Source organism: Fistularia commersonii, chromosome 26 (assembly GCF_037954325.1).
Source record: "Fistularia commersonii isolate RoL2024-O1a breed Wild chromosome 26, RoL_Fcom_v1.0, whole genome shotgun sequence".
Classification (NCBI taxonomy): domain Eukaryota; kingdom Metazoa; phylum Chordata; class Actinopteri; order Syngnathiformes; family Fistulariidae; genus Fistularia; species Fistularia commersonii.
Window position 1 is genome coordinate 360001 of NC_141309.1, and position 19275 is coordinate 379275.

At 57.6% G+C, this 19275-nt stretch overlaps 1 protein-coding gene across 3 annotated transcripts in view; it reads right to left on the reverse strand.

Moving 5' to 3' along the window:
* The window catches only part of slc23a2 (solute carrier family 23 member 2), a 24655-nt gene extending 6942 nt beyond the window's left edge, over positions 1-17713 (reverse strand). The window contains exons 1-8 of one of the 3 annotated variants that reach the window (XM_086173827.1): positions 17403-17713; positions 8887-8935; positions 3608-3822; positions 2650-2748; positions 1388-1504; positions 827-984; positions 96-184; position 1 (exon numbers count right to left, since the gene is read on the reverse strand). The exon at position 1 is cut by the window's left edge and continues 67 nt beyond it. In XM_086173827.1, the coding sequence (XP_086029953.1) occupies position 1; positions 96-184; positions 827-984; positions 1388-1504; positions 2650-2748; positions 3608-3822; positions 8887-8935 (728 nt within the window). In that variant the 5' untranslated portion in view covers positions 17403-17713. Of the gene's footprint in view, positions 2-95; positions 185-826; positions 985-1387; positions 1505-2649; positions 2749-3607; positions 3823-8886; positions 8936-14909; positions 14944-17402 lie in introns of those variants that run through there. The other 2 variants (XM_086173825.1, XM_086173826.1) reach the window with 2 other exon arrangements.
* Positions 17714-19275: the final 1562 nt, after the last annotated feature.

Here is a 19275-nt window from a genome sequence, read left to right on the forward strand (position 1 = left end):
TCTGGTTTGGGCGGACAGAGGAGGACAGAGGAGTTGGCAGGTTAGCGGACGGTCCTCCCACCTGTGAAGAAGACGGCGGGAACAAAGGGGCTCACCTGTGCTGTTACACTTCCACTTGTCCAGAGACAGGATGGCCCGGGCCGGCGCCAGGAAGGCGAAGGCGCTGGCCTGGAACAGAGGCAGCCTGGACACAGAGCAGCAGGACACGGAGATGTGAGGACGCCGCCTTCCTACGCATTTCTACGCCGTTATCGGACGCGGGAGCGGAGAAGACCGGGTGAGATTTCATGCGAAGGAAAGATGTCGACGGCGGGTCTGGAAATCAACGGCGAGCTGAGGTTCAGGCCTGTCCTCCAGGACCTCCATGTCCTTTGGAGCACCTCTGAGGATTCTGGGACACTATCAGCACAGGAACGGCAGCCGGCGTCAACATCTCCGCCTTATCTGAGGACCGGGCCGCCTGACGCAGAGACGGCCCGACGACCAAAGGCAAAGACCGATGTCACGGCCCGCGGATGAAGACCAGCATCTCTGACGTTCACGGAGGTGCAGGGGGAAGATCTTCTGCACGGAGCGCCACCATCTGAGGCTCCTTTATCTCTACAGAGGAACCAACTATTCCACACTTGTCTTTGCAGCTTCTCACGGCCTGCAAGTCTGTGTGGGTTTATTTAGTTTGTAGAGGAACCTCTTCAGATGAAAGCACTTCAGCAGGTCTGAGAGGAAGCCCTGAAGGACCACTGACACTCAGCCTGTCGAGGGCTCCTTAGAGATGAGAGGAGGTGTGTGTGTGTGTGTGTGTGTGTGTGTGTGTGTTTGTGTTTACCTGCAGCCCAGCGTGGTCTGCAGGAGGGTGGTGATGCCCACGCAGAAGAAGATGGTCCCGATGAGCTGGCTGGTGGCCCACTGGTCGAAGCCCACGCACATGGCCTCGGCCAGGAGGAACGGCACGGCGATGGTCCCGCTGAAGCAGGTCAGGTAGTGCTGGAGGAACGAGAAGGTCCACGGAGTCAACGTGCAGAAGATCTCTTCTCCAGGCTGGAGACCATGGAGCGCAGACTCTTAACTGTGCTCCAGGAGAATTTGTCTTCAGCGAGTCAACCAGACCTAGGCCTGCTAGGGGCCACACCCCGCGTGTGTGTGTGTGTGTGTGTGTGTGTGTGTGTGTGTGTGTGTGCGCTGCAGGACAAATACCCTTCTGAAAAGGTACTGAACACAAGGTTCTGCTGCAGGGTGGAACCTGGCACACCTGTTGTGGACGACACTCAACAAGTCTGGGGCTTCAACACACACTAATCAGAGGGATCAACAACTAGTGTGTATGTGTGTGTGTGTGTGTGTGTGTGTGTGTGTGTGTGTGTGTGTGTGTTTTTAACTCTTGAATCACCTGCAGGCCCAGAAACAGGCACAGGTACCAGGGCGGGGTGTCCTCAATGGTGTAGATCATGTCCATCCTCCTGGCGTCCGTGCTGTCTGTGCTGTCCACCGTCTCCGAGATGGAGCTCTGCACACACACACACACACACACACACACACACGCACACACACACACGCACACACACACACACGCACACACACACAAACGGGTCACGAGTGCCTCAGTTCACTCCTGTTCACTGATCCCTGGCTCACAGCAACACCAGGACAACTTTGTCAATGAGGCGGTGGAGCAGCATTGAGTCAGCAGGAGCCTCACGTGCACGTTCACAAAGCAAACATGCACAGTCATGATGAATGAGGGGAAAAGAGAGAGAGAGAGAGAGAGAGAGAGAGAGAGAGGGAGGGAGGGAGAGCGAGCCCTCCTCCTCCTCCTCCTCCTCCTCCTCGGTCTGATGGCAGCCGTCCTGCTGAAATGGCTGAGCAGCGAGTCTTAATCTTCTCCACGCTGGAGGCGGGAGGAGAACGGCGGCGAGAGTCTGACCCCGACAGGCCGGAGCCGGCGAGGAGAAGAAGGGACGAGGTGGATTTCCAAGACGACGGCGCCGACGGCGACCCGTCTGATCTCCGTCATCATCCACGCGACTCACGGCCGACGGCGTTACAGGACATTTCTGAGGCGTCTTTAGCCGGAAGCTAAAGGCTAATGAAGCTAATTAGAGGAACTGAGACCGGCGCTAATCGCCATTAGCAACACTTTACACGGTCCAAGCCTCAGGACACGTTTCAGAAAACCTGCAGTTAGTCTTCTTCTTCTTCTTCTTCTTCTTCTTCTCCGCTCAGCTGCTGCTGCCTTCAGGGGCTCCACAACCAATCCCCTGCCTCCATCCATAACCCTGCTCTCTGGTCTTCCTCCAGATCTCCTCCGACCGCATGATCCTTCTACCTAGACCTTCTCCGTCCCGTCCAAGTCCCAACCATCTCCAGATCACCCAACATGAGGTGTCCTCTGATGGACTCCTTCCCGATCTTCTCCATCTTCATCTCGGCCTCCCGTCTTCTCCAGACCTGCGGCCGCTCTGGCCCACATCTTCTCCGACGTTGCTTTCCTTCCGACCACCCGTCCCCCCGGGGTGGAGGAGAAGCGACGGGAACGAACATCTCCACGTCGAACCGTCTCACGGCCGGCGAGCTCAGGCCGGTGTTTCCGTGGCGACGGTGGTCACTCCAGACCACACGCTCCTCGCCGCTCCTCCGACGAGGCGGACCTACCTTCTCTGCTTCCTGGATCTCCTTGGCGTAGATGGCCATCAGCTCCGTGTTCTCGGTGTCCTGGTCTCCGCTGGCTCCGCCCACTCCGTTCACCACCACCTGAGGACACCACATGGAGGAGAAGGTTGCTGTTTTCCTGCGGCGGCCAGAAGGAAGCCCGAGTCAGAGAGGAACGACCGCGAGGCCTCCGGGAACGATTACGCCTGGAGGTGATCACGCCGAGGAGCTCGCCATCGGTCACGCGTGAAGATGGCGGGACCCCGGAGGAGACGGCTGGGGGCTCCCGGGAGCTGAAGCCCCCTCAGATGTCCTCCTGCTCGGGGAGTCGGGGTGGCGGAGGGGGCGGGGCTTAGGGTGAGAAGGCGCACGCCTGACGGACTCATGGGACAGATTTAAAAATCCAAAATGAACGGAGCTCCTGCTTCTTGTACCAGGATGGAAAGTGCCGTAGGAATGAATTTGGTCATCCTCTATGATAATAATAATAATAATAATAATACATGGGATTTTTATAGCGCTTTTCATGACACTCAAAGACGCTTCACAAGTAAAAACAGAAGGAACAGAACATACACAGAATTATTGGGAAGAAGATGCTTATGATGCTTATGTGCACTCGGGGTCGCGGGGGCGGAGCCTATCCCGCCTGGGATCCGACCAATGGCGGGGCCACATGCGGGCTCACCCGACCTGCGGCGACCCCGTAGCCGCCTGGACCGCGGCTTCGTCCCGCTCAAGGACTTTAGCGCACAGACGGGGAAACTGGCGACCGAAGCGCCGACCTTCTGAGTTTTGGAGTGAAAAGGTGACCTTCTGGCGGCGGACACACACACACACTGATACACGTGTTGGACGGCGGCGGCCTCCTGCTGAGCGCTGAACTTGGATAGAAGGTGAGATTCCATCTCATCGCGGCGTTCGCTCGGCTCGGACCTGACAAACAACGGCATTCATGTACCGGGATGGGGTAGAACTCCGCACTGTGTTTGTTCTCCTCCTCGTATTTCCCTCCGTCGCTCTCGCCGTCCACGGCGTTGGAGGGGGTGTTCTTGCCCACGCCCATCCTGGTATCTTCAGGGGCCTCCTGCTCCTCCTCCGGCTCTTTGTCTCGCTCTGGTATGAACGCGGCAGATAAGTCCTTCAGGACGCTCACATCGTCCGCGGCCACTTTATCTGCCGAGGAAAACAACAGCAACATGAGAAGAACCTCAAAACACGGCTATTGTTACTTAAACAGCTCTGATATCTTTAATAAGTCAACGGAGCGCCAGGCAAGCGGGGAGCTTCCTTTTGGACCATTGTTTCTCCAACGGGGGGGCGATGCAGGGGCGGGGGGGCATTAGCTCTATGGTGGAGGTGCATGCACGCACACACACGCACACGCACACACACACACACACACACACACACACACACACACACACACACACACACACACACAGGGCAGGAAACATCAAGTGTGGTGAACAAACCCTCAAGAAACCCCACGGAAAAATAGTTGACAAGGACACGAGAGACGCAGCGAGAGACGGAAATAATGAGAAAGTCGCCCGAAAGCTACGAGCTGGAAACGGGAGGAAGCTCATGCGGCGTCGGCTTCACTGCCACTGCGGCGGGAAACCAGAGGTGGCCGAGACGGCGAGTTTACTGGCCCTGAAGTACTAGTCAGCAGACATGAAGCCCGACATAATACAGACAATACAGGAAACACTGGTTTATTGCATTCTAAAAATAACCCGCAACAGGGGAAACCTGCAAAGTAGCCAGCTTTAGTTGCCAGCTTTAGTAGCCAGCTTTGGTTGCCAGCTTTAGTAGCCAGCTTTAGTAGTCACCTTTAGTTGCCAGCTTTAGTAGTCAGCTTTAGTAGTCAGCTTTGGTAGTCACCTTTGGTAGTCAGTTTTAGTAGCCACCTTTAGTAGTCACCTTTAGTAGCCACCTTTAGTAGCCACCTTTAGTAGTCACCTTTAGTAGCCACCTTTGGTAGTCACCTTTGGTAGTCAGCTTTGGTTGCCAGCTTTGGTTGCCAGCTTTAGTAGCCAGCTTTAGTTGCCAGCTTTAGTAGTAGGCTTTGGTAGTCAGTTTTAGTAGTCACCTTTAGTAGTCAGCTTTGGTAGTCAGTTTTAGTAGCCAGCTTTAGTAGCCAGCTTTAGTAGTCAGCTTTAGTAGTCAGCTTTAGTAGTCACCTTTAGTAGCCAGCTTTAGTAGCCAGCTTTAGTAGCCAGCTTTAGTAGCCAGCCCTTGCTGGCAGTACGTGGGCGTGATACTGTGTGAACGGCGCTCGTCGGCGGCCCGAGATCCTCATTCTCTTCGCCGTCATGAATGTCATCGCTGTCAGCAAAGCTTTCAGTTTTTTAGCTTTTGAGCGGACAGTGTTGGTATCCAGCATGATGTTCTTTTCCCTGCAGTCATGAACCCACGGAGCTAAATCTGACTCCATCCTCCCCATGGTCTCGTCGTGGACGGTCACAACCCTGTTGGATTCTTGTTAAATCTTATCGCCACTGTCGTCCTGGTGTTATTTTCCTCCTTCTTTATGTAACGAACCAAAGATTCATTTATTCTGCAACAACACCCTCCAGCCGCAGAGCTTCTACCTTCATTCGACGTGTCCAGAGGTTTAACTTTTCCTTCCTCTTCCTTTTGGGTGCGTCGTCAGGTGCCTTCGCCGGAGCCGAACGTTTCCCCGTACAATGAAAGTCCTACTTTGCTGTCCGCAGCGCGGCAGCATACGTGCCGCTAGAAGAGCGTAAACATGGCTATAAATATGATTGTGGCTCTGAATGTGAGCAGCGAGTGGGATGGCGAGGCAGAAGATGTGTGAGTGCAGCCGCTGTGCAGGTGCAAGGACTGAGCGGCGGCAGACTTTGCATGAGCAGGGAGAAGAACCAGCGTCAGCTCATGTAAAGCGTCAGGGGCTGATGAGCCGCTTCAGGGTTTAGAGCAAATATTTGCAACAATCATCTCGTGTGGTGGTAAAGCAGCGAGCGCTGTGATGGTGATTCATGAGAATAAAGTTATTATTTCTTTTCTTAAATGTTAACAAGGACACAATGTTGTGCAGAGGTGGACAAACAACCATTTTATAGACAAACGATACTATTTATAGTTGCGGTGGAGATGGTGGTGCTGGTGGGTCAAAACAGAAAATACTTGAGAAGCACCTTTCCTCTCCTGACGAGGCCACACACTCCGACACACTCTGGGTAAGAACACACACTGTCCGCGACCAGCAGCGGGGCCACGTTTCCACACGCCAAACCAAAGCGGCGAAAACACACTGGACCACAAACTGCGGCAGGGTTTGGAGCGGGACGCTCCAGAAGGCCTCGATTCCAGGCTCCGTTCTGAACGAGACCTCATCGGACCAGAAGAGGTTTCTTATCGTGCCACTGGAAGCCAAGGTCTGCTGTGGCTGCGTGAGGATCTGGGGTTTCTGCACCGAGAACAGAAGGAAATGTCACAGGAAGAGGCGTCGGGGAAAGCAGACATATCAGCGGCGAGCACAGCCGGGAGACTGGTCCTTCTTGGAGGCCACCGGGAGCTTCTACCAGCTTCTACCAGCTTCTACCAGCTTCTACCAGGTTCCAGTTGGTTGCTGGTTGTAAGTACAGTTCTAGTGGACCATCGGGAGCCTTCGACTTCTCGCCGACCGCTGGCGGAGCCATCATTTGTAGCTGACCGGATGTAGACAAATATAAATGAAGAGGACGAGTGAAGGACGGGTTTTTTTTTCCGGTGCAAAACTTTCTGGTGCAAAAAGTGAAGTTTGACTTGATGGAGAACTTAATCTGGCCTTCAGACGGCAGAAGCGTGTCTGGCATCTGGAAACCTTCTGCTATCACCTGTTTTGGTGGACAACTGATAGGCTGGTCAAACAGTGAGTAACGAAGGAAACGTGCACTTCCTATCAGAGACAAGGCGGTGGGCGTCTGCTGCGGCGCCTGGGGGCCGGACAGCTACACGCTACACGCTACACGCGTGACGAGGACCCGCGTCACTCCGTCACGGATGCAACAAAATGTTCCCTTGACATAAAGAGCTTTTTAAATACAGTGAAAGCAATCATTCACACACACACACACACACACACACACACACACACACACACACACACACACACGAGTATGAACAGCAGGAACTCTGCCTGTCTGATGTGTTTTTTCGTGGTACTGATTGTTTCTTCTGTTTAGCGGAAATGAAAATCTGAACTTCGGCAGAGCGACCTGATCATTTCCTCCGCCTGACGCCGATCAATCACCGTCCTGAGAAGACGACGGTACCCTGGAGAACACTCAGAATCCAGGAGCACTAGACCAGCTCCAGCCCGAGGATGGTGAGCGGGAGGCGTCAGCGGGTACGTGGGCTAACGGAACCGGCTCATCCATCACTTGGAAGGAGGTGCAGGATGGACTTCACTGTGATTCAGCATCTAGTCAGCTTACAGACTGGACTCCCCGCGTCCCACCCACGGGTGGACATTTGCACCCGGGCCGAGCGGACCGGACCGCTGGACGGCGGCGTCGCCCCGCTCTCTTTGGACGCCTCGGTTTCCGTGCCGCACCGACCGACCGACACGCTTACCGGAGAAACCAAACTCCGGACCCGGAACATCTCCGGAGAGCATCTCGCAGGACGGTTCTGCTCTGGCCTGCTGCCAGATCAACCCCCGCGAGGCAGCAGGACCAGACAACATCTCAGGCTGATGTTCTTCACTGCATCTTCAACCTCTTCTCAGCCAGATCACCACCAGCTTCAAGAATACAACCGTGGTCCTCCTCGGCAGAGGAGCCCACCCAGGAACACTCGCTGCCATCATCAGGCAGAGTTTGAACATTCCAAACAACTTGGACCCTCTGCAATCTGGTCCAGCAGGTCCTCCTCAGACTCCACGGCCGCCACCCTCCATCACTCCCTCTTCCATCTAGAAAACAAAGACTCCTCCATCAGGAGGCTCTTTGTAGACCACGGCTCTATCTTCAACACAGCTATCTCCACAACCTCACCTGCAAAACACCCGCCCTCTGCCTGCCCTCTGACCTCTGACCTCTGACCTCTGCCCTCTGCCCTCGGCCTGCACCAGCCCTTCTGCCCCTGGACCTCCTGACTGCAGACCCGGGTCAGACGCTCCCTGTCACAAACACAGGTCCTCCTCAGGACGGGTCCTCGGCCCACAAAGATCTCATCGGCCGCCGTTCATCCGAATGGTTGAGGTTGAGAGGACGAGCGGCTTCAGATACCTGGGCGTCCGGATCAGTGAGGACCTCAGCCGGTCCGTCCGCACCAGGCGGGCCGTTAAGACGGCTCAACAGCGGCTGGACATTCCGAGAAGAACGAGGAGGTTCGGCACGTCGCCAGAGATCCTCAGCAACTTCTACAGCAGCTTTGTGGAGAGCATCTTAACCACCTGCGTCACCGTGTGTGACGGCAAGACCTCTGAGAAGAATACCAGAACCCCTCTTCCAGCTCCTCTTCCAGGAAAGCGGTCTTGAACGGCAAGGACCTGGACCGCCTCCCCCTCCTCCTCTCCGGCCAGAGCTCCGGGACGCCGCCACCGAAGAACTCCTCCGACGGACCGCCGTCGGCCTCCCGAACATGTGAGGGAGTCCTCGACCACGTGGCACCTCGGGAGCCTGTGACGGCGGAGGCGTGGAGGCGTGGAGGCGTCGGCGGCCAGAAGCCGACCTGCACTCGGCTGCCGCTCCGTGAACGTGTCCGTCCAAAGCTGCGCTCAAAGCATGCATCCCTCAACCGCTTCCACCACCGTTTCTGCGTTATCAGCCTGGACACCTTGGGCCTGATAGCCTGGACCTGCTCTGCTGGTTATCTCTCGCTGTCAAACTATCTACTGCGAGCAAGAACCTCATTGTTTTGTTTTTGTCTCTGAGGATCCTTCTGGGATGCCTTCCAGGACGTTCATCACACGATACCGTGGTTTCATGGAAGGTTCAAACTACAGGAAACGTACGCCTCCCCGTATCGCCGCCGGCTTCTAAAAGGTGCGTCGAGGAGCTCGCCGTCCGACGGTCAGCGCGGACGCCGGGGTTCCCCGCCGCCTCCGCCCACCTGCGGCCGCACTGCGCACGACGAGGATCTGGCTAAGCTGCTGAGCGCCGCCGCCGCCGCCGTGGCCGTTTAAACGTCTCCCCGTCCCGTTCGGTAATCCCGAGCCGCCTGGAGGAACCCCTCCCTCCCAGATCTGCCCCCGCTCGGCGTGAGATGGTGGGATTGGTGAAATACCTAGTGGACACATCCCATCTCTCCTGTCAAGCTGGGCGGCTGGGAGCATCTGTGTGAGGGGGCGGGGGGGTGGGGGCAAGAGAGAGGGGCAACAGAGGAGGAGGAAAGAAGAGGAAGCAGAGAGGGGGCAGAGCAGAGAGGCAGAGGGGACGGGGCAAAAAATAAGGAGGAGCAGGGAGGTGAGAAGAAAGTTAATTGGAGAAGCAGCATGGAATAAAAACAGGTTATTAGTGAGACAAAGTGCCGAGTCCCATGAGGGGGCGACTCCCGGAGGGACACCCGTCGCCCTCGCAGACCGACGCCACCGGCCACAGGAAGTCGCCGCGTCTGACAAGCCGTTGAACGCCCGTTTGCGCCGTCACTCAAAGCCTTGCTGAATGCTGAGGCTGCAGGACGACCTGCGAGATCCTCCTCCTTACACCTCAAACATTTGTCAGGCTGGCGGAGCAAAGACGGTGCACGAGGGGGACTCTGGACGTCTGCGGCGTCCCGATCGTCCCTGAACCCGACCGAACACCTGCAGATGGACGGCGGTTGCTTTGGACTCGGGCTCAAAAACAAGACGCGTGACGGGCGGTTCTTTCTCCCGCGCGAGAAGACGACGAGACGGAAGCCGGACGCGTCCGAGCACGCGAGTGGACTCCTGCGTGGACATCCAGGTCATCGGCCGTCACACCTTTGGCACCATCACGCCAGGAGGAGGCGGCGTTTGGCACCGCCGGCTGGAATGGCAGATGGAAGAAACGTCGAGGCCCGCAGAGGAGAACCGAAGCGCTTCTGGAGCGTGGAGAGTCTACGGCTCGGATCCGTAACCATGGCGACCCGGTCTGGGATGATTCAGGAGTTCACATCTCAGGCGCAGACAATCACATACATCTGGACGCTCGGCCTGCTCACCTGGATAAAGGCGTGCGTGTGCACGTGCGCTGCGGAGGGTTCGAATTTCACCTCCGTTCTGAGGAGGCTCACGGGCGGCACCGTCGGCCGCCGCGGGGTGACGGCGTTAAACATCAGATTCCAGATGGCCGAGGTGAGCAGAGTCACATCCACATCCGCGGGTCCACGGCGTGCTTCACAAGTGGAGAAAACAACTAGAAGGTTGGGTCTGATCATCTAGAACGTTCTCTTTCGCGTCCCGTGTGCCGTGAATCCCCGGCCGCCCGAGACGATTCTATGAGTCACTCCGACGCGGTCGGTTGGGATTTTGGTTTTCGCCTGCAAACCGGGTCATCGCCTGCGGGCCCAACGGGTTCAGTCCCGCGGCTCCCGACGGGCTTCCGCCGCCGGTACGCTACGTTTTCTGCCAATCCCTTCCGTCCGACCCCTCGCATCCGCCAGAGCTTAGGACGACGTTTCAAAAAGAAAGGCCAGGCGTCCTTCTGCCTCCTGAGGAAGGTGGAAACTCGGCCACTTGTTCCTTCTGCTTTGTGTTTGCAGGATTTCGTCCCCGTGTTCCGAGGCCTCCCGCAGGAGGAAACAATCAGCTTTCTGATCCTGGAGGAGAAAGAAGAAAGAACAGCGGGTCCCGTCACATCCGAGCGGCGCTCCATGATGTGCCGGTCCGAGGCCGACCCTGGCAGCCGGCCCGAAGACGGCTGCCAGGAAAGGAGCTCTCGGGGCAGGAAGTACCGGGGACGTCGAGGACTAATTGGACCCCTAATCAGCGGGACCCGCAGGTGCGAGGGCTTCGGGTGAAGCTCCTCCGCAGGTTCAAGCGCCGACTAACTGGAGCGCAGCTCCAAGGTCGGCGGGTGCACTTCTGACTCACGACTATGTAATTATTACACTGAGCCGTTCACACTTCTCACTGATCCCACTGATGATTACAGGACCATCGGAGACGCTCAGATATCGGCCGATAATTAACTTCGTGGTTGAGATTTCCAGGAAAACCTGGTCCGGCCTCGGCCTCGCCCCCGTCCACCTCCGGGCTCGGGGTCCGGAGGGGCTCGGCCTGCGGCGGTCGTTTCCGAGCAGGAGCCCGCGGCCTCGCAGCTCGCCGCGCAAATATACCGCCGAAGGTCGGCGCCTCCCTCTCGGACCCCCTGGCGGAGCGTCAGGCGGGGCCGTGACCGTGGACTTCCTGCCGGGTTGCCCGGGCCGCGCCGCCGCCACGCCGCCGCCGCCGCCCCCTCAGGCATTTCCCCATCAAGCCCAGCGGGCATATTTAGGAGCAAAGGTATCCATTGTTACTTGAAGCTGATGTAATCCTCTCAGCTTTCCCGAGCCGGACCCCCGCCGCTGCTCACACTGGGCCCGCCGCTCGGGTTGCATGTGCTTTCCCTGCCCCTCCGCGGGTTCACACGGGCTCGCGGCCGCCGCCGCGGCGAATGCCGAGCCTTTAGGTTACCCGGCTGCAGCAAAGTAAATCCTGCGCCTCACAGAAGGCCGGGTCTTTCTCACCGGATTCCGCGGCGCCGGAGGAATCTAGGATGTTGCCGGCAGAGCGGTGGAGCCGCAGAGGGTTCCGGCTCCGCGGTCCCGGACGCCCTCGGCTTCACAGACCAGCCGCCCACCTGAAATCAAAGTGTCCGAGGGCTCGCACGTCCACCGGCGATAAATACATGGATAGAACATGAGCACGGAGCACCGGGAGGCTGGCGTTCACGTAGGCTTCCTCACAGCGGTGTCCAGACCTGCCGATCCCTTTCCCTTCCATAACTCCGGGGAATGCGCGGGTCCGCGGCAAGGTGGAACACGTTTCCATCCATGAGGGCGGACAAAAGAAGGGGGTGTCGAGAAAGTCTGCTCGGAGGCACTGCTCAGCAGAAGCAGGAAGCCAGATATGTGAGTCACAGTCCTCAAATGTTAGAAAGTACGCACGGAATCACGCACTTCGTCCGCCGAGAGCACGACTTCGCGACAAGCAGTTGGGAGTCCTGTTGCACAGCGAGCACCGGGGTTTGTTTCCACGGGACCGTGACATGTCTGTGCTCGCGGCGAACATCCAGGCTGGTCGACCGGATTCGTCCGACAGGAACGGAGCGCCCGAGCCAGAGGCATACCTGACCATCCCCGGTAAATTTAGGGTTCACGAGCGAGCGAGCGTCGCTGGTTCGCTGCTCCATCAGGACCTGGTCGGGGGACCCGGCGACAGACACGCCTCTCACGCTGGAGCCGACAGCTAAAATAGTCTGCAGCTGAGTGACTTTTATTGATTGTTTTCAAAAGTCAAGGGCGTTCAGTGACTGCAACAGACAAAACATGTGCTTTCTGCTCCGCTGACCTGGACTCACTCTGGTTCATGCTCAGGCACGAATGAAGGGTGGAGATGTCGAGATGTTCTCCAGCAGAGGAATCAGAGAACGGAGGCGCAAAGAAGGCCACCTGAAGCCATGCTACAATCAGGAACTATACAAATCCAGCAAAAGGTGATTTTCTGTTTTGCTAGAATTCCTCTGGGAAACGTGGACTCCCCGTGACGCCCCGTGAAGGTCTGACAGCTGAGAGGGGGTCCGAGGAGCTCATCCAGGGAGGAGGAATCGCACGGCAGATAACCTGCGTAAAGGACAGGACCTGCCGGTCCACCTGCGCCCCAAGGACGAGGGCCGTCCCCCCAAGACAGCGACGATCACATTCCGGTCGGAGAAGACGGGCGGTTCGAGGAGTCAAAGAAGCAAACTTTATCAAAATGGATAAAATGTCTGTAAGCAGAGGAGAGAGCCTGAGGCACAACCTTCACCCACTGCAAACGCCACACCGGGATTGATAAACAATCCAGACAAGGCCGCCCGCCATTTCCAAACAGCCCAGAAGGCTCCACCGTCGGATCGGTAGCATCCGCCCGAGCCCCGTGCACGTGATCCAGGTGTCCTTCCTTTGCGTCACACTCCCAGAGGTTTGGTTTCTCCTGTTTGGATTGTAATTTGGGTACATCTCCAGAGGACGCACCTTTGTCCCCGGCAAACCACACCCCATCAGCATCGCGTCCCCCTTCCGCCCGCTATCGGCCGATCGACTCCCCCGTTTGCATGAATAACCGCCGCTACCCCGACCCCCCCGCTGCCCTGGAAGGAACGCCGGGAAACTCTCCGCAGGCCTTCAGGACTGCGGAAACAGCTTCAAGTGAAGAACTCAGGTCCAGCTGCCGCCACAAGGAGATTTTGACAAGAGTTCTACCAAATCATCGGTTTGAGGTTTAGGAAAGGAAGACCGGGGCGGTCGGGCCATCGAGAGAGAAGAGCTGGTTCGAACCATCGGGTAAAGCCTACAAGTACCTTGGGGTCCACGAGAACAATCAACTGGACTGGACACACAACATCAGAGCAGGATGTTCTTCCAGGAGACTGAAGTGGTTTGGTGTCCGTGGCTCCTCAAGACCTTCTCCCGGTCCATGGTAGCCGGCGTGCTCTTCTTGGCTAAAGTGTGCCGGGACCGCTGAGGTCCACGGGCTCGACAAGCTGGTGAGGAAAACCCGCTCGGTGGCAGCGCTGAACCCGGACCTTCTCCTAAGGGTGGTGATTGGGAGGGCGAGGGACAAACCGGGAGCTTTCCTGGACCCCCCGACCCCCCGACCCCCCACCAGCTGTGGCTGATGCGCAGCTTCTTCAGACCTTCAGATCACACTGTACGACAACACGCACCTCTGAGCGGAAGGAGGAACGTCTGTGCCGCTTCCACAACTTCACTACCTCTCTGATCCACCCATTCACCGCCTCGACCGTGCACGTGTCACGCCCTCATTCAGTTGTCTTATATTTATCCTTGTTGTTCTCAGCCCACTCACTTCCTTCCTATTTTGTTTATATTGTTCTTGCCACTGTTATTGTCCCTCTGCTTATGTTGTCGTTTAGTTCTGGTTGTCTATTTTCACCCCGTCTTCTGTTCATTCTTATCCTTGCTGTTGTTGTTGTTTTCTCTGTCTATTTATTTGTGGATGTATTTTGCCTTTTTCTAATTGCGTTCTAATTGTCTGTCTATTAATATTTATATTCCTATTTATTGAGAGTGATAACTGTTACGCTGCCGTGACCTAATAATTTCCCCGATTCTATCGATAAAGTGTCTTCTCTTAAACCGCAGTCCTCACGCGAGGACACTTTCAATAGGACGGCCAGTTGCAACACACACACACACACACACACACACACACACACACACACACACACACACACACACACACACACACACACACACACACACACACACACACACACACACACACACACACACACACACACACACACACACACACACACACACACACCCCCCCGTAACATTAATATTCTCAGTTAATGTGAACAAACTCCAGGTCGGACAAACACGGCCCGGTCAGATCCGACCAGCGGGGCTCCAGACACACTCGGACCTTCACGGTAAAGCTTCGCGAGGGATGTCGGTTGATTTCTGAGCGCGGCGACGGGCCGGGGAGATGTTTTGTCACCCGGCCGTGGAGGCGAGGCGGCGGACGGAGAGGTTTGTTCGTCCCGGTGAGCCGAAACACCACGGCAGAAGAAAAGGATAGTGTTTGGGGGACGCACTGCCAGAAGCACCAGAATCCTGTCTGCTCCGCATGAAGCGGCTCCCCGGCGGGGGGCTGGGAAGGCCCTGCAGCCCTGCGGCCCTGCGGCCCCTCAGCCCTGCGGCCCTGCGGCCCCTCAGCCCTGCAGCCCTGCAGCCCTGCGGCCCTGCATCCCCGCAGGAACCAGCACCGCGGTGTAATCTTAGTCACATGCCGGGCCGGGAATCCATTCCGGCGACCCAGTTCACTTTACCGGGCCTCTGGCCTCCCTGACCCGGCCCGAGCGCCGCCCCGCAGCTGATACCCGCCCTGATCGCGGCCGTCACTAGAAACCTGGCTTTTCTAGACTTTGATGCAAATGCATTTATGAGCGGCGGCGGCAGCAGAGCGGCCGGGGTCAAAAGTCCAGCCTCGGCTGCGACTGCAGCAGAGACTGACGGAGATCCCGCCACACAAACCGATCCCAGCCGGTTTGTCAGAGAACATCAAACCGTGACCTCGGCGGCGCCGCCGGCTCGTATCATTACTCCGTTTAAAGAGTGACTCGACGGGGGAAACGTACCGACGCCGAACAGATTCTGGTCCGGCCACGATCTCGCTCGGACGCTCTTTCGCCCTCACGGAAACCAAACCTAGCGAACGCAGGGCCGGATCTCTGCCGCCAGTCACTGCGCTTTCGCAAAATCAATGGCGGCGCCTTTCCTTCACCTTACGAGAAAAAGGGAAGTGGACCTCTTGCGTAAGTCAGCCTGTCTCTGTGGAAGCTTCTCATCAAGTTTCACAGAGCAGCGCCGCTCCTGCTCACACGGGACCTGAAGAACATCCGTTTCTGTCAATTTTCTTAGCCTCTGCGTGAGAACGCCTGCATTTCCCAAGAGCCGTGGCGGTTATGCGCGTGCGTCTAAGACATAAAGTACTAGATGGCGCAGCTGATCCACGGCCAGATATCTCCGAGGAGCGCCGCCTACTGTGCTCGCGGCTCGGACTTATCTTTTTCTTTTCAATGAACGTGACATGATCACAATGTGATCCCAGATAAGAAGAGGGAACACCGTGAATGGAGGCCGTCCGCCGTATAAAAGAGGTTTAGAGATTAACGGCCGGCTGTTCAGCCAGCTTTAATTTGGGCCCCGAAAGCAACGGGAAAGACGTAAATGATTCCTGGCCTCAGAACCAAGCCACGCATTCTGCCGCCTCAAGGAGAGTTTGAATCCCTGTTCTGAAACCGCCTTGTTCGTCACATTCTGCTCTTCACGCGGCACATCGTCCAAATCTGACCCCTGGACGAACGCCGATCAGATGGCAGGTCGGGGTTCGGCGTCTCCTACGAGGAGCCGGGGAACCGACCGGGAACGCTCGGTTCCGAGGACGACCAAGCCCACTCCGGACCGGACCTGCTGCGGTACAACTCAGAGCTCTTCGCTGGGCTCCAGAAGGAGTTTTCTGCGAGAAGGCAGATGACAGATATTTGCCTGGAGATGTCAGACGCATCCATCCGGGTGCCGCCGACAAACAATGGCTCCAAAATAGATTGTTATGAGGAAGCGAGGTGTCCTTCGCCGGATCCTTCCTCCACAGAGTGCCAACTCTGCACCAGGAACTCCACGCCGGCGCTCTCCAGCGAAACATTTCTAAGCGTCCGCACGACGTCGAGGAGATCCAAAGGGCACGGGTGTGCAGGGGTTCCCGGGGGCCCCGGATCTGCAGCAGCTAATGTGGAAGAAACTCCACCGCAGAGAAAGAACGGACACGTTCATCTCGCAGTCGAGGTCTTCTTAGACCAAAAAAATGGCTCCTGAGATTACATTAACATCTACAAATAGAAATGTCATCTGAAGTTCTCATCATGCTGATTAGATTGGGAGCTGAACAACCTCTGCTGGCTTTTGTCTTCTCTTACAAACTTATTTGCCCACCGCCATCATCGCTTAAAATGGTGGATTTATGCCATACGCAGTGACAGCCATTCTTATTAGCCCTCCAGGCGTCATTACAACACACACGCACACACACGCACACACACACACACACACACACACACACACAGTTTATCATTTAAAACTGTTTTAAATGCTAAGCATCGCAGTCTTCAGGTAAAGCAGGCGGTGCCTCGGGGCCGATGCTCGGGCCCCTCATAGAATCAGCGGTGCCGACCTTTGACCCGCCCCGGCCCGGCCTCCGTTCTGCTGAACCTTCACCATTTGAAACAAATGCTGAGTGCAGACCGGATGCTATCAGCTAATACTAGTGTCACGCCGCAGAACCCCCCCCCCCCCCACCCCGTCACATCCCAGGGTTCTCAGACTGAGCCTGGATCAAATCATCCCATTTGAGGGACGTCTTTTGCTCCACGTCTCCAGCGGCTGGTTCACCGAGACGAAGGCCGGTTCTCCTTCAGGATGAAGTCCTGCCCCGTCTTTCCAGGCGGCTGCTCCGTGCACGCTGGAGGCGAGGCCAGGTTCTGGCCAGACACGCCTGGCCTCCAGAGCGTCCAGGCTCCGGACATGGTGTTCTCACACTCGTCGGCGCGTTGGATGTTCTCCATCCCCTCCATGCAGACTCAAGACCCGGTGTGTATTTTGTTCTTGGTCTCCTTCTCACCTTCCTCAGAGGAGCCCTGGATCATCTGATCCCTGGATCTTCTGTCGCTGCCTTTGCGAGTCAGAAGTCATCTGGAGGAAGAAGAAGGCGACCCGGATCCAGACCCTCACCTGGGCGTCCGGCGGCCCTCCAGGACAACGCCGTCCCGGGGAGCCGCTAAACCTCCGGGCCGGCCCGGTAAGCACCGCTGCGGCGGCCGGTCGCCGGAAGGCTCGGCCCCGAGGAGCCGCGGTGCGTTCGGGGTCACGGAGGAGCCGCAGGATCCGGAGGGCCGCCGGGGCCTCGTGCTTCACGGTCACAGCATCACCCGCGGTCACGCCGGCACGAGCTACCGGAAGGGCCCTGGTTACCGGGGAGCCCGAGATACCGGAGGGCCATGGCTGCTACCTCCCGGCCGCGGCCAGGTGGCCAGGTGGCCAGGTGGCCCGCTGCCGGCCGTGTGTGGCGTCCTCACCTGGCCGAAGAGGTGATGGATCCGAGGCTGGAGGTGTGTGTGGCGGGGGAAGCCCGGCTCCGGCTCCGGGTCCGGGTCTGGCTCCGGGTCTGTGTCGGCGGCGCGGCGGGGTTTCGGCGGAAGCCCGGGGGACGCGCTCACACGGCCGCGGAGATGGAGGGGCGTCTGCGGGGCGGGTTCACCCGGCCGGGCTCCAGTGGGGCTCCTCCCGGTTTCTCCCGGTCCTCCTGGATCGTCCCGGTTCTTCCCGGTCCTCCTGGGCTCCGAACCGCAACCGGCCGCCGATCGTCGCCTTTCATAAAGCCACGGGGTTAACGGGACTCACCGCCCATGCGCGGGCTCTCAGTGACGTCAGCGCCAGCCTCTCAACGCGCCCGGACCAATCAGGAGGCGGCGGCGCGCTGACGTCAGCCTCCTCCCAGCAGCCCGCCCAGCGCGCGCGTCGGTCATCGTTATGTCAGCCATTCCTGTAACGCGCGTGCGCCAGCCGCGACCCGCGACCACGCAACGCCACGCAACGCCACGCAACGCACCCTCCGTGCCGAGGGCCCGCGTCCACACGTGTCCGGACAAGGGGACCTTGTGCGTTCATATGGACGGAAGCCGCGGGGGGAGCGGGTTGGAAGAACGGGCGCCGAGAGGAGCCGGTGTGAGCGGGCTGAGGACAGCAGGACATGTCCTCCACCTCCTCCACCTCCTCCTCCTCCACCTCCACCTCCTCCTTCTTCTCCTCCACCTCCTTCTCCTCCACCTCCTCCTCCTCCTTCTCCTTCTTCTCCTCCACCTCCTCCTTCTCCTCCTTCTCCTTCTTCTCCTCCCCAAAGAGAGTAAAATCAAAGCAGCTCTTCCCGCTCCCATCACATCCTGCTTTGAGTTGTGACATCAAAGTTCACACAGTTTTGTTGTGTAACATGTTTTCGGATCAACACAACCGTGTCAAAGTTTTAATATGTGCATCATCTTTTAGACAAGATGAATTTAGAAAAGAATTTAGAGTCGGGGTCAAAGTTATTTAGAGAGACATTTACAGAAAGTGAAAAGCCGAAAGCGAAAGAACAGTGAACGTTACAAGCTCACTGGGTCCTGTGTTCTGACGGGTGGCGACCCGAACACACCTCGGCTCATTTCCCCGCAGTGCCCAACGCTTCGCCTGAAGGGAAGCGGAAACCTACCGAGGACGCCGACGATTCAGAGGAGCGACGGTCTTTGGAACCAAACATTTCTGCCCGGCTCCTCCCGGCGCGTCCGAGTGTTGTTGAGCAACAGGCCGAAGCCCGACGGCGGCCGACGGCTCGCGGTTCAACCGTCCGCAAGGGATTGATAAAGTAGAATAAATGGAATTGAGGCGTAATAAGCGGCCGAGCAAAGCAAGACCCAGAGTCACACTTCTTCTGCGAAAAGCTTTATGTAGAAGTCAGGTCTGGTGTCACAGTATCAGACCTTCCTTCCGCCGTCGCAGCTTCCCGAACGCACGGTTCAGGGCGAACCGGAAGAACAAGAAGAAGAAGGAGAAGAACCCTGGAAAAGATATGACCCAATTACGAGGGGTTTGGTCTCCACGTGAAGGTTCTGACCCGGCGAGCAGAACCCGCCGCCTCCGGATGGGAAGCTGAGCGTCTGCGACTGATGTCTTCTGGCACTCGCTCCGTCTCATCACAGGGCGGGACGGAGCCCCCATCGTGTTCGGACGACTCCGCTTGGATCCGGCACCGGGCTCGGTCCTGGCGTGGATCTTCTCGCCGGAACGGACGCTCACACTCTTCGCCTTCCCGTCCTGCAGCGAGCGGCGAACCCCGTTTCACTCCGGCCTCCTCGGTCTTCTGCTCGGCTGGCGCTCGATCCAGAGGAACCACCGGCGCCGCTCTGAGCCGCC